This window comes from Brassica napus, chromosome C7, assembly GCF_020379485.1.
Source record: "Brassica napus cultivar Da-Ae chromosome C7, Da-Ae, whole genome shotgun sequence".
NCBI lineage: Eukaryota > Viridiplantae > Streptophyta > Magnoliopsida > Brassicales > Brassicaceae > Brassica > Brassica napus.
The window spans coordinates 39,312,528-39,325,093 of NC_063450.1; the positions used below are offsets into that span (position 1 = coordinate 39,312,528).

The 12,566-nt window shown below is 36.3% G+C and overlaps 2 protein-coding genes across 2 annotated transcripts; both read left to right on the plus strand.

Annotated features, from left to right (window-relative positions):
• Positions 1 to 24: 24 nt before the first annotated feature.
• LOC111213172 (glutathione S-transferase T3-like) lies at positions 25 to 9,457 on the plus strand. Its single transcript, XM_048762095.1, has one exon. It carries the CDS (start codon positions 734 to 736, stop codon positions 1,640 to 1,642), a length of 909 nt encoding a protein of 302 aa, XP_048618052.1. The 5' UTR covers positions 25 to 733; the 3' UTR covers positions 1,643 to 9,457.
• Positions 9,458 to 9,678: 221 nt separating this feature from the next.
• LOC111208296 lies at positions 9,679 to 12,453 on the plus strand. Its single transcript, XM_022707312.2, has 2 exons — positions 9,679 to 10,885; positions 12,124 to 12,453. Exon 1 carries the CDS (start codon positions 10,001 to 10,003, stop codon positions 10,847 to 10,849), a length of 849 nt encoding a protein of 282 aa, XP_022563033.1. The 5' UTR covers positions 9,679 to 10,000; the 3' UTR covers positions 10,850 to 10,885; positions 12,124 to 12,453.
• Positions 12,454 to 12,566: the final 113 nt, after the last annotated feature.

The following is a 12,566-nucleotide window of genomic DNA, read 5'->3' on the forward strand; positions in this document are numbered from 1 at the left end:
CACTATCTCGTTGATCCAATTAGTTTATTGAGATTATGGGTTTTGTAGAAACTACATCGAGAGAGGAAGAACATAGGAGCTATGTCTCTGATAAAGAAGCTTCGTAAAAGACGTTCTAGCTACATTGGTTAGTCTTTTTCCTTTACTCTGATTTAGTTTCAGGCTAGAGATATAGCTATGGTGCGTTTGTGTTCAATGGTAGCTATTGTGTTCAATGGTAGAGATAAAGCTTCTCACATAAACTTAATCTAATTTAACAATCTTTTTAATTCTTCTTCTTATCGTGATGATCTACTTAATCTTTGCACGGAGTAGATATAGAAATGGAGCAGCAAGAAACGGATCAAACTTCATCAAAGTGAATCAAACATCATCAAAGCCTCTCTGTTTCATTTTCTTCTCTCAAGAGGTTAGTCGACAATCCTTTTAATGCGTATTAGACATAGATTAGATTGTAATTAAATGTACCTGTTAGTTGCGAGAAGGCTCTACAATAAATTTTTCGGTTGCTCTGATGGGTTTAGGTAGATTCATTGACTTTGTTGGTTGTCTGCGTTTTAGGTAGATATATTGAATGAGATTAACACATAACACCTACTAAACTCTCCTTAAAGTTGCTTTTAAAACCGAGCAACTCTCTCTTTCTCATTTCATATCTCATTCTCCTTTGATATTTCCTTTCGCAAAATAGAACAAGCTCTCCTTCCCCTTTTTTAATTTCTTTTGCTGCGCTATGGATCCATTTAGTCATCCTTGTAGCTTTCAAAATCTCTTAAACAGTCAACAACCCAACACCTCTTTCTCCTTTGTCAGTCGTGAACCTTCAATAGAACTCTCTACCTCCGATGCGTCTGTATTTGGTACACAATCCCCTGAAGATGCAAACGAAGATGCAACCTTTGTGTCTGACCGTAAAGAAAGACATAAATGGTCACCAGTTGAAGATGTGGTGCTTATAAGTGCTTGGCTTAACACGTCGAAAGATCCGGTGACAGGAAATGAGCAAAAAGCAATTGCCTTTTGGAAACGGATTGCGGCTTATTTTGCATCAAGTCCAAAGCTTGCGGGTTTGCCAAAGAGAGAGCCAAGCCACTGTAAACAAAAGTGTGGGAAGATTAATGAGGGTGTTTGCAAGTTTGTTGGGTGTTATGATGCGGCAACGAAACAAAAGTCTAGTGGGCAGAGTGAGGATGATGTCTTGATAATGGTTCATGACATCTTCTTCAATGATTACAAGGTAAAGTTTACACTCGAGCATGCATGGTTGGAGCTTCGCCATGATCAGAAGTGGTGTGGAGCTTCTTCAACTAGAGATAAGGTTAGCTCAAAAAGAAAGAAGTTAGATGATAGCTCGACACAGTCATCAACGTCTGTGGCAGGAGAGGATGAAGCAATGGTTCGTCCTGTTGGTGTGAAAGCAGCAAAGGCGAAAGGTAGAAGCAAGGGAACGGCTTCTGAAGATGAAGTGAAGCCGCTAGTGGAGTTTCATAGAATGTGGGAGATAAGGCAGAAGGACTTTGCCTTGAAGGAGCAGCTTAACAAGCAAAAACTTCTTGACAGCTTGATTGCCAAGACAGAGCCACTTAGTGAGCTTGAAATCGCCTTGAAAAATAAACTAATAACTGACATGTTGTCAAGTTAGAATGGCTAATTAGTTTGGTTTGTGCTTAATGTCAAGTTGTTTGTTTGGCTTCTCGGGTCTTTATGCCTAATGTCGAGTTGTTTGTTTGGCTTCTTGGGTTTTTATGCCTTAATGTTGAGTCTGTTAATCTCTTTGTTGTTCATCCATCTAATGGTTAAGTTTTTGTTGTCTTGGTCTCTTTGTTGTTGGTTATGCATTATAAAGCTTTCTCTTGTTCTTGTCTTGGTCTCTTTTTTGTCTTGTATCTTTGTGATCACTCTTTGATGTTGTTTTATTCTCGTGTTGGTCTGTATGATGTATCCTTTGTCTCTTTGTTTTTATTGCAGGTGGTCTGGTATGTACAATGGGATGTTGTTGTATCGGTTGCGATCTTTTGTGATCACTCTTTCTCGTGATGGCCAACATGTGACAGAAGAAGACAGTATGCACAATGTAATAGTTGTTGTATTTTTTGGCTAAAGCTTTATGAGTTGTATCCCGTGTGTTGACAGTAACCTTATGACATAAAAAGACAATATGTTTCATATTTTATGTATTATAGCTTGTGACATAAAAAGACAATATGTTTCATGTTTTATGTTTTATAGCTTCTTTATAAATTGTACTAACACGAGAGAGAGCAACACTAAGCAATAGCTTCTTGCTTATCAACCTCCAAATAAACAACAACAACAACTCGAGAGAGAGAGCAAGAGCTTCTTTCTTATTTTCCACAATCTCAAATTGTTGCTTCTTTCTTATCAACCTCCAAATAAACAACAACAACTCGAGAGAGAGCAAGAGCTTCTTTCTTATTTTCCACAATCTCAAATTTTTGCTTCTTTCTTATCAACCTCCAAATAAACAACAACAACAACTTGAGAGAGAGCAAGAGCTTCTTTCTTATTTTTCACAATCTCACTTTGTTGCTTATTTCTTATCAATCGTACTTGTTTCTTATTTTTCTCCAAATAATCAAATCTTTCTTAACATTTTCTAAATGGCATCTTCTTCTTCTAATAATTTCGAAGAGATGGATGAAAAATTCGATCAAATTTTTGATCAACAATTCGAAAATCTCTTCATTCATAATGAAGACCGTCAAGAAGCATCAAGGTAAAAAAAAAACGAGCCTACATTGAAAGACAACGAGAACAAGGACACATGCAGTTATGGAAAGATTATTTTAGTGAAGATGCAACATATCCTTCTCACATGTTTCGACGTCGTTTTCAATTGAACAAGCTTTTGTTCATGCGTATTGTTGATCGACTCTCCGCTGAAATCCCATACTTTCAACAAAGAAGAGATGCTACTGGAAGGTTCGGTCACTCTGCGTTACCAATGGCAACGGCAGCAATTCGTATGATGGCATATGGTTGCCCAGCTGATGCGGTCGACGAATACCTCCGACTTGGTGAGACCACCGCGCTTTTATGCTTGGAACATTTTGTTCAAGGAATCATAAATTTATTTGGAGATGAGTTTCTAAGAAGACCCACGCCAGAAAGACCCACGCCAGAAGATCTTCAACGACTATTCGATATTGGAGAGATACGCGGATTTCCCGGGATGATAGGAAACATTGATTGTATGCATTGGGAGTGGAAGAATTGTCCGATCGCATGGAAAGGTCAATATACCCGTGGATCAGGAAAGCAAACCATTGTTTTAGAGGTTGTAGCTTCACAAGATCTCTGGATATGCCATGCGTTTTTTGGACCTCCAGGTACATTAAACGATATCAATATTCTTGATCGATCAGCGGTTTTTTATGATATATTACAAGGTCGAGCTCCAAAAGTTAATTACATTGTCAACGGACACCAGTACGATTTGGCTTACTATCTCACAGATGGTATTTATCCAAAATGGGCTATTTTTGTCCAATCTATTCCACTTCCGCAAGGTCCGAAAGCATCATTATTCGCTACACATCAAAAAAGTTTTACGTAAAGATGTCGAGCGTGCTTTTGGGGTCTTGCAAGCTCGATTTGCCATAGTCAAAAATCCAGCTCTTTTGTGGGATAAAATAAAATTGGCAAGATAATGAGAGCATGTATCATTCTACATAATATGATCGTAGAAGACCAACGAGATGGGTACATTCAGTTTGATGTATCAGTTTTCGCACAACCGGGATCAAATCGAAGTTGACAAGTGGATTTCACGTATTCTACATATATGCCTTCAAATCTCGGCAATATGATGAGCATTCGGAATCGAGTTCGTGATAAAATAATACATCAACAATTGAAAGCTGATTTGGTTGAGAATATATGGCAAAAATTTGGAACAAATCAAGATTTCAACTAATCGGATTTTTCTCGTTTACGATTTGTATTTGTATATTTAATATGTTTTTATGTCATTTTTATTAAAAAATTTATGTATGCTTTTATTTTAAATCATTTTACTAAAAAAAATTATAAAAGAAATTATTTAAGAACCCCTATGAGGTTCTCCCATTGGAGGAGGCAAAAATTATTTACACTAACAAAGGTTCTTAACTCCTCAAATCACCTTATTAACTACTAATTTAATCATAAGAGCCCATTAGAGGTTCTAATGGATAGACATGCTCGTATCTAGTTACTTTTTTTCTTTTGAAGACTAGGATGGGATCTTTAGACCTCCTATTAGAAAGAAAAAACGTTTTAAAGTTAACTTGATGGTATTAGAGGTGATATATCTGCATAGCCGAAGGTGAAACAATAGGAAGATGTCTGAAATTTTTGTTCATGGTGATATTATGCCTGAAGAAGATTTGTGGGTATGAAAGTTCACGAGAAATGAAGTTTATTTAGCTAAGTCTGGATACGATATTTCTTTCTTGTTACATAATTTTACATTGATACAAGATCAAATTGCGCGACCTTCCTTGAATCCTCTTAGAGCAACATTATTGCAAGGACTTTAAATTGAGTCCTTAGAATTTTTTATTAATATTGTTATGGTTAGGACATTGTTATGGGACTTTGTTAAATGTGGTGATTATTGGTGGGACTTTAATTTGTCCTTAGCTACATAAATTATTTATTTTAGTACATAGCAACATAGAATTAATGTGTTTAGGATAAAACATATAACATTTTAAATTGTAAAAAATATAGAATAGACAAACATTTTATCCATTTCATAGAATATTACAAACATTTATTTATAAAAAAACAGAAAATCATACAAACACCATAAATAAAACAAAACAAACATTTTATTCAATTCATATAAATTTAGAAATTATATGTCATTTGGAAGATGTCCAAATTTAGCTCATATATATTCAATCAAATCATATTTAATTGTTGATGGGTTTGTCTATTCCGAAGACTTGTTCGGCGATCCATTGTATTGCCGAGATGTGAAGGCATATTGACGGAAAATGAATCCTCATCTTCTCTTTCTTGAAATTCAAAAGCGTTATACTGAGTGAATGATGCTCGTTCATCTTCGACAATCATATTATGGAGTATTATACAAGCTCTCATAATATTTGATATTTTGTCTTTATCCCATAACTTAGATGGATTTTTGACAACGGCAAATCTAGCTTGCAGGACTCCAAAGGCACGTTCAACATCTTTTCGAACAGCTTCTTGGGTTTTAGCAAATAATGAATTCTTCGGACCTTGTGGTAGTCTGATAGATTGAATAAAAGTCATCCATTTCAGATAAATACCATCTGTCAGATAATAAGCCATATCGTACTCCGTTCCGTTGACATTAAAATTTACTTCTGGAGCTATTCCGTTAATAATGTCATCAAAAACAGGTGATCCATCAAGAATATTAAGATCGTTCATAGTACCTGGATCTCCAAAAAAGGCGTGCCATATCTAGAGGTCATATGAAGCCACCGCCTCCAAGACAATTGTTGGTTTTTTGGTTCCTCGTGAATACATTCCTTTCCAAGCGGTGGGACAATTCTTCCACTCCCAATGCATACAGTCGATGCTTCCAATCATCCCTGGAAATCCACGTTGTTCTCCGATATGGAGTAATCTGGCCAGATCATCCGGTGTGGGACGCCTTAGGTATTCATCGCCAAACAGGAGGATTATTCCGGCGGTAAATTTGTGCAAACATTTTCGAGCTGTTGTTTCGGTAAATCAGACATATTCGTCAACCGTGTCAGCCCCACCACCATATGCCAATTGACGAATTGCTGAGGTACATTTTTGTAGAGGTGATAGACTAGACCGTCCGAGTGCATCTTGTGTTTGATGAAAATACTCTACTTCTGCGGAGAGACGATGCACAATATGAATGAACAATGATTTATTCATTCGAAACCGTTGCCGGAAAAAATTGCTCAAGTACGTCGGAGTTTCAGAAAAATAATCATTCCACAATTGATTGTGGCCTTCCTCCCGGTGTCTGTCGATAAAAACACGTTTTTTCGCTCTTTTGGTTCCGGAATAGGAGCATAGTTGTTAAAAAATTATTCAAATGGGGTATCAAGATCAATATCATCATCATTATCTTGGTGGTAATGATAATGAGAAGATGATGTCATTTGAAATGAAAATATAAATAGAGGGAGGAACCAACAACAACAACAACAACAACATTAGCAACAAAACAATCACAAGCTACCAAGTTTCGACACTCATTTTTCAAATAATCACAACATCGGAGAATATGCAATATTAAAGCTACTTAAATCAATACAGAAAAACAAAATTAGCAACATAAAACAGAACAAATTTGAACCGATTTCGAATGGAAGATGAAGTAATAATCAAAGATTAACAATAAAAATCAACCATAACACTCTCCTACCGAATCCAGACACAATACAAAGTCCTATGTACTGAGAGAACCGAATCCAGACACAAGATTAACAATACCTCTTTGTTTTCTTAACTTAAACTCTTTAATTAGGTAAACAACAAAAAACAACCATAATCAACCATAATCAAACGGATTAGCAATCATATCATCTCAATTGACATCCTACGGATCTCGAATGGAAGAGGAACGCATACCTTTTGGTTCGAAAACGGAGGGGAATCCAAGGATGTCGACCGTGGAGACAACAGATCGGTCTCGTCTTGTGAACTAACCGAGAGGATCTCGTTTGCGGCGATAAATCGTCGGAAGAGCTTTTTCCAACTGCGTTGCCGTCGAGAGTGAATCGGGAGAGGAAGAGGCTGAAATGGATACCAAATGTCGAGACAAACCTTAGACAACTTTGACCCGTGCTCAAAAAATGCCAGCTGGCACGTAAGGACCGAAAAGAGAAGTCTCGTATTAAGGCCCGTCCTTCATTTTCTCCCATATTTTTTATTTTCTTTTAAGCCCAAAATACCTAAGGACGAGCCCAAGAACGTGCAATAATCTTGCTCTTAAGGCCCATGTGTGGAGTATCAAGGCTCCATCAAATATTAGGGTCTTTATTTGGAAAGCTTTATCAAGGGCTTGTAGTAGATGATTGCCTTAATGCACGTGGAATGAGATGTGATAATATAAATATGGGCTACCTGCCTACCTCTGGGTTTTCTTGTGATGAGGAGTTTGTGTTTGCAAGTATGAGCTTTCTGATGAAGGTGTGGAAAGACAATCGATGGGATAGAGAGGCAACAAAAGTTTTTCTTTGGACGTTGTGGTACTTGTTGAAAAATAGAAACTCCTTACTGTTTGAAGGAATCATATATGATGGGAAAAAGGTTGTGGAAAAGCAGTAGAAGCAGCTGAGCTTTGGTATTTAGCTCATGAATTGGAGAATGGTAGAGGAATGGAAAGAAGTGTTGGAACAAGTCAGAGTGATGAGGCTTGGGGAGCCCCACCTAGAAATTTCGTCAAGTGCAACATTAGAGTTGCTTGGTCAAAGATGAAGAAGATTGATCGGGCTTCTTGGGTTTTGAGGGATCAAAGTGGAGTGGTTTTACTCCATAGTGGATGTTCCTTTGGATCTGTGGGGTCAAAGGATGAAGCGTACTTTTTAAGTTTAGTATGGTCGATGGAAAGTATGGTAAAAGCATAGGTGTTTGAGAGTTCACTTTTTTTTTTTGAAGGAAGGGTATCAGTGAATGCCTTTAATAGACCAAAGGCTTGGTCTTCCGTCAAGTTTAAAGTGAAAGAAATCAGATCAATCTTTAGCAATATTTTTGGAATTGAAAGTATACTTGGAACAGTTTGTTGCCAACCGGGGTGCTCGGCTTATTGCTCTGAGTGTGGTGGAGGACAATTGGTTTCAGTCTTATGTTGCTTTAGGTCAATTTCAATGGCTTTTGAACCTTTTTGTTATTGAAGCTCTTCGTTTGTGAAGTGTGCTCTCTATGATCACATGGTTGGAAGATCACATGGTTGGACTTGTAACTAGGGTAATCAAATGTATATTCTGAATTCTTGTACTTGGTTATATCAATGAAATATTCAGATGGAAACAAATATTTTTTTGAGGAAGAAATCTAGCTATATTTGATTTCCGTAATATAATCTATTATTAATAATAATTAGTCATAAATAAATAATAGTGTAATATAAAATTTATACGTTATAAAATCAATTTTTTCGAAAATAGAAAAATGCGGATCAAAATTTAGTAAATTGTTATAATAAAAAAATTAATAAGAAATATTCTCCATTTTATTGTTTTGGAGTCTTCACTAAAATTATAATTAAATAAAGCAAATTTTGTGAAATTTATAAAATCGGAAGCAATTTTGCGTAGTTAGATTCAGTCGTGAGTATGTATCAACAAAAACTGGAAAGACAGAAAAATAAATGTTTCTTTATTCGACTGAAAACGTATTGAACAACGTATGTTTTTTTTTAAAGAACGATATTTTTATTTTGTTTTAGTCAAACTTTATTTTTCTACAGTTACAAAAAAAAAAAAAAACTTTATTTTTCTAAGTTTTTTTAGTTAAAGAAAAGACAAGGTATTGTTCAATATAAAGCACTGTTTTAATAAGTAATACATTAGTTTTTTTTTTCACAAAGTACAACTGTTATATCTAGAAAAATCATTGTCAAGAACATTTCCTATTCGTTTACTCACATATGTTGGAATGCATTATTCATATGGAATGAATATATACAAAATAATATGTGTGTATATATTTTCAAATGTGCGATGAGTCATGACATAACAGCTTTTTCAACTCAGGAATGGAGGACACATAACGCAACTTGATTGGTCGGAGATTACAAGGACCAATAAGGGGTCCTCAAATAAGGTAGAACAGCATATTTTGTTTGATTTGGACCCACGCATTAATATATTAGAAAATGGGGGAATATTAATATACAACATTATTGGAGGGCTTGGATAAGCCATACCATTAAATTTATCATATGAAACCTATGTGTATATGCATATGTATGGTTAGAACATATATTTCACATTGCTTCTGTATAACCAACGGGTGTGCCTCTTCGTTTATAGTGGCCCGTCAAAATTAAATACTATTGTGTGTTATTGGACCATACACAATCATATCAAACAAACATTTGCTGAGAAAATTTGAAATACAAAAGTTAAGTGACCCGAATAAATAGCTCTAATAGGTTAATTGTATTGGCCATTGTTTTACAATCATAACCAAACCTTAATTTTTGTATGGCGCAACGTCGTAAAAGGACAATGATATTCTTGTTTATATTTGTGAAATTTTAGTTCAGTTTACGACTAGTAAATATATTTTGAACCATTTTTCTATTTACCTACACTATTTTTATTTTATTTTTAAGTCAAACTAGTTTTATGTACGATCTAAACGTATATTGTATATATTGAAAATGAATATGATATACAATTATAATATGTTGGTTTTGTTTTAAGTTTAACTAGATAAAAACTAATATATAAGTCTCACATACAAAAAAAAACACACACAGGCTCTTGTACATATATATGTATAATGGATCCAAACCTGTGTATATTATATGTTTGGCGTTACTCATCTGTATGATTGATTAACATGATTTTTTTAACTAATTAATAATAGACTGCACGATAATTAAACGGATTGTAAATCGTACGAAGTTTAACAATAATTTATCTGAAACCTAGGACTTGTAGTTGTTTCTGAATGCTTGTCAAAATACAAATAAAAGATTTATTCTTGTTACTCTTATCTCAGGTACGTACAGAAGAGAGGAGGAACAAATAATTAAATTAAAGAAGCAAAAGAGACATAAATATGGTGCAAAAGATGACATAGAAGATGCACAGAAAACATCCAATAATTTAACTGTATCTTACGCTAACCCTAGGCCACGTGGCGAATTGCCATTCCTCCTCATTTGCCCCGAGTGATAATCTTTCGGCTCACCGGGAGAGAGACAGACAGAAAGACTATAGAAAGAAAGAGAGAGAGAGAAAGAGCGTGAGAGTGTTTAATTAAAAAGGGTGAAAGATAGAGAAAGATAATGGAACAAGATGAGTGGTTGAATACGCTAAGATACGCCGGCAAGGTGCAGGATAAGGTTTCCGTCGACAGTCTCATGCTCCGGTACCGTCCGATCGCTCCAAAGCCGACGACTGGTCAACCATGCGGTACAGGAGACAACAATAACAACAACAACTCATACGGTAAACGAACCAAACGAAAGTACGTTAGGGTTTCGAAGAATAATAAAACCACGTGTCGAGGAAAGAGCAGATCTGACGTGTCTGATGGTCGGGAACAAACTGGTGTCGTGACGCTGCAGCTCATGCCGGAAAAATCCGATCCGTCAGGCGACTACACGCCGGTAGATCAGGACAGTCTCGATCCGTCGCTGAAAACGATAATCGGAGTAGAAACACTAGAAAACAGCACGTGGGCCACGTTCAACGGCGGCGGGACGGCGGAGGTGGAGACATGGGTGACGGTGGAGTCCGTTACAGGCGAATATGACGGCAGTTCGACTTCACATGCGGTGGAATGTACGGACGTCGAGATGATGGATAATCTAGGAAAGGACACGTGTCCCGCGTTCGTATCGGATGCCTCGAACCGCGTGGTTTGGGTTAACGAAGCTTACCGGAGAAATGTCTCCGGTGAAGATTGGTCGTCATCTTTGTCGTTGCCGGATGTTATGGTGTGGTTGGTGGCGGAGGAGTCTACGGTGGCTATGTATTGTAACTACCGAGCTTTCACGTGTAGGGTGAGGATGCAGTACACCTGGCAGGAGACAAAGTATACCAAAACGGTGCCGTGTGATGTATGGAAAATGGAGTTTGGCGGCTTTGCATGGAGGCTTGACACAACAGCTGCTCTGACTCTCTGGCTTTGATGCTGATTGCTGCCTGAAACTGAGTGAAACATTATGGTAAGAATCATAAAGTTAAGCTATGTGATTTAAAAGTGCGACTAATCACATCCTTTTAATCACTTAGCAACTTTGTTTAGGCATATAAGAATATATATATGGTTGAATATGAAAGTGATGATATTGTTGAGAAGTACCAAGAGCTGAGAATGCTTAAATATAAGAACATATTGTAATAATGACAAGTGTTTATTGGCAAAGATTAAATAAAAGATGCCATTGTATGGTTTCATACCAATTTTGGCTTTTGTTTATATTATAGATCGATAAATCTAGTAAATACATAACAGATCGGTGTGTTTTGAGATATCATCAGTTCTTTCAAAGTTACGGTATATTTTAGATAAAATAAATCTATATAATATGATTTAACCTATAAATCCTAGATAAAGAATATGTTATAAACTTTAGATTTCATATTGACATACCAATATAGTATTTAATTATATGTTAGTAGATGGAACACATGAACTAGCTATGTATGAGGACCCCTATTTGGTGTCATACTTGGAATTAAATTACTTCACTTAGCTTTCGAATTCCCCGCATTACACAAATATACAATCACTTACGTGTAATATATACACTTATATATATGTAAGGCTATATCATATAAGATTTAAGAACAACGACATGCTCCATATTCTTATGTCCTTTGAACGTGCACTTGTCTCTTCGCTGTTGGAATACTTATACTCTGTCCTGGGCAAAGCCTAACGAAACATTGGTCTTAGGCCCCCAAAAATTTTGAAAAAAATTACATAAAAAAAAAAACCCCAAAATTTTATTTTTAAACCCCTAAATTTACCAAAATTTTTTTTTTGCTGGAATCTTTTAAAAACCGCCTGCAGCCCCCTAAATCTGAGGGCCGGCCCTGCTTATATATAGCTTATTTCTTTATAAGTATATATCGGTATATGTTTACTGCTTTGAATTTTGACATTTTCTATCTATGTTTCCTAGTGACTTGTAATCATCAGCATCTTAAATTCTTAATAAACCTTCTTGCAGCTCTTCAGGTATATATGCATTCATGTACCCATCATTTTATGCATCAAACAAGTGCATCATTTATCTGCGTTTATATATAAACAAAGTACGTACATCACCATGTTTTCAATTTCTTTAGTCTCTCTAGATTGAAATTCTATAGCTTGCGCTTCATTTTATGTGTACTTTGCTATAACTGATATCCATATTCTATTTTCATCTTTTTTTTTTTTTTTTTGATTAACCAGGTGTTGACCTTGCGGTCCACCACCTAGGCCCGGCGCCAGCCTTTGCCTGTACCCACAGGGGCCCTGGGCACGCCTCCCCCTCCCCGCGAGTCGAACAGCCGACCTCCCCTCCCCAAGGAGGTAGTACCACTGGACTACGAGGTCCTGGGTTCTATTTTCATCTTACATAGTGCATGGAAGAACTATGAACGTTGTATGTATTTTGAATCATTCAAATTATATATGCCATACACTCCGCATAGAAGCATGCTATATGTGCATATTTATGCATGTTAAAGTTTTGCTTGAACGGTATTTTAACCATATATAATTAAGTTTTATTCTTATAAAGCAAGAGTGCAATGGCTTCGTGGGCTCTGCTTATTTCTGCATGTGGAGAAGCCTCATTGGCTGCCAGAAAGGCAAGTTAAAAAAGAAAAAGCCAAAAGTTAATGAGAAGGGAG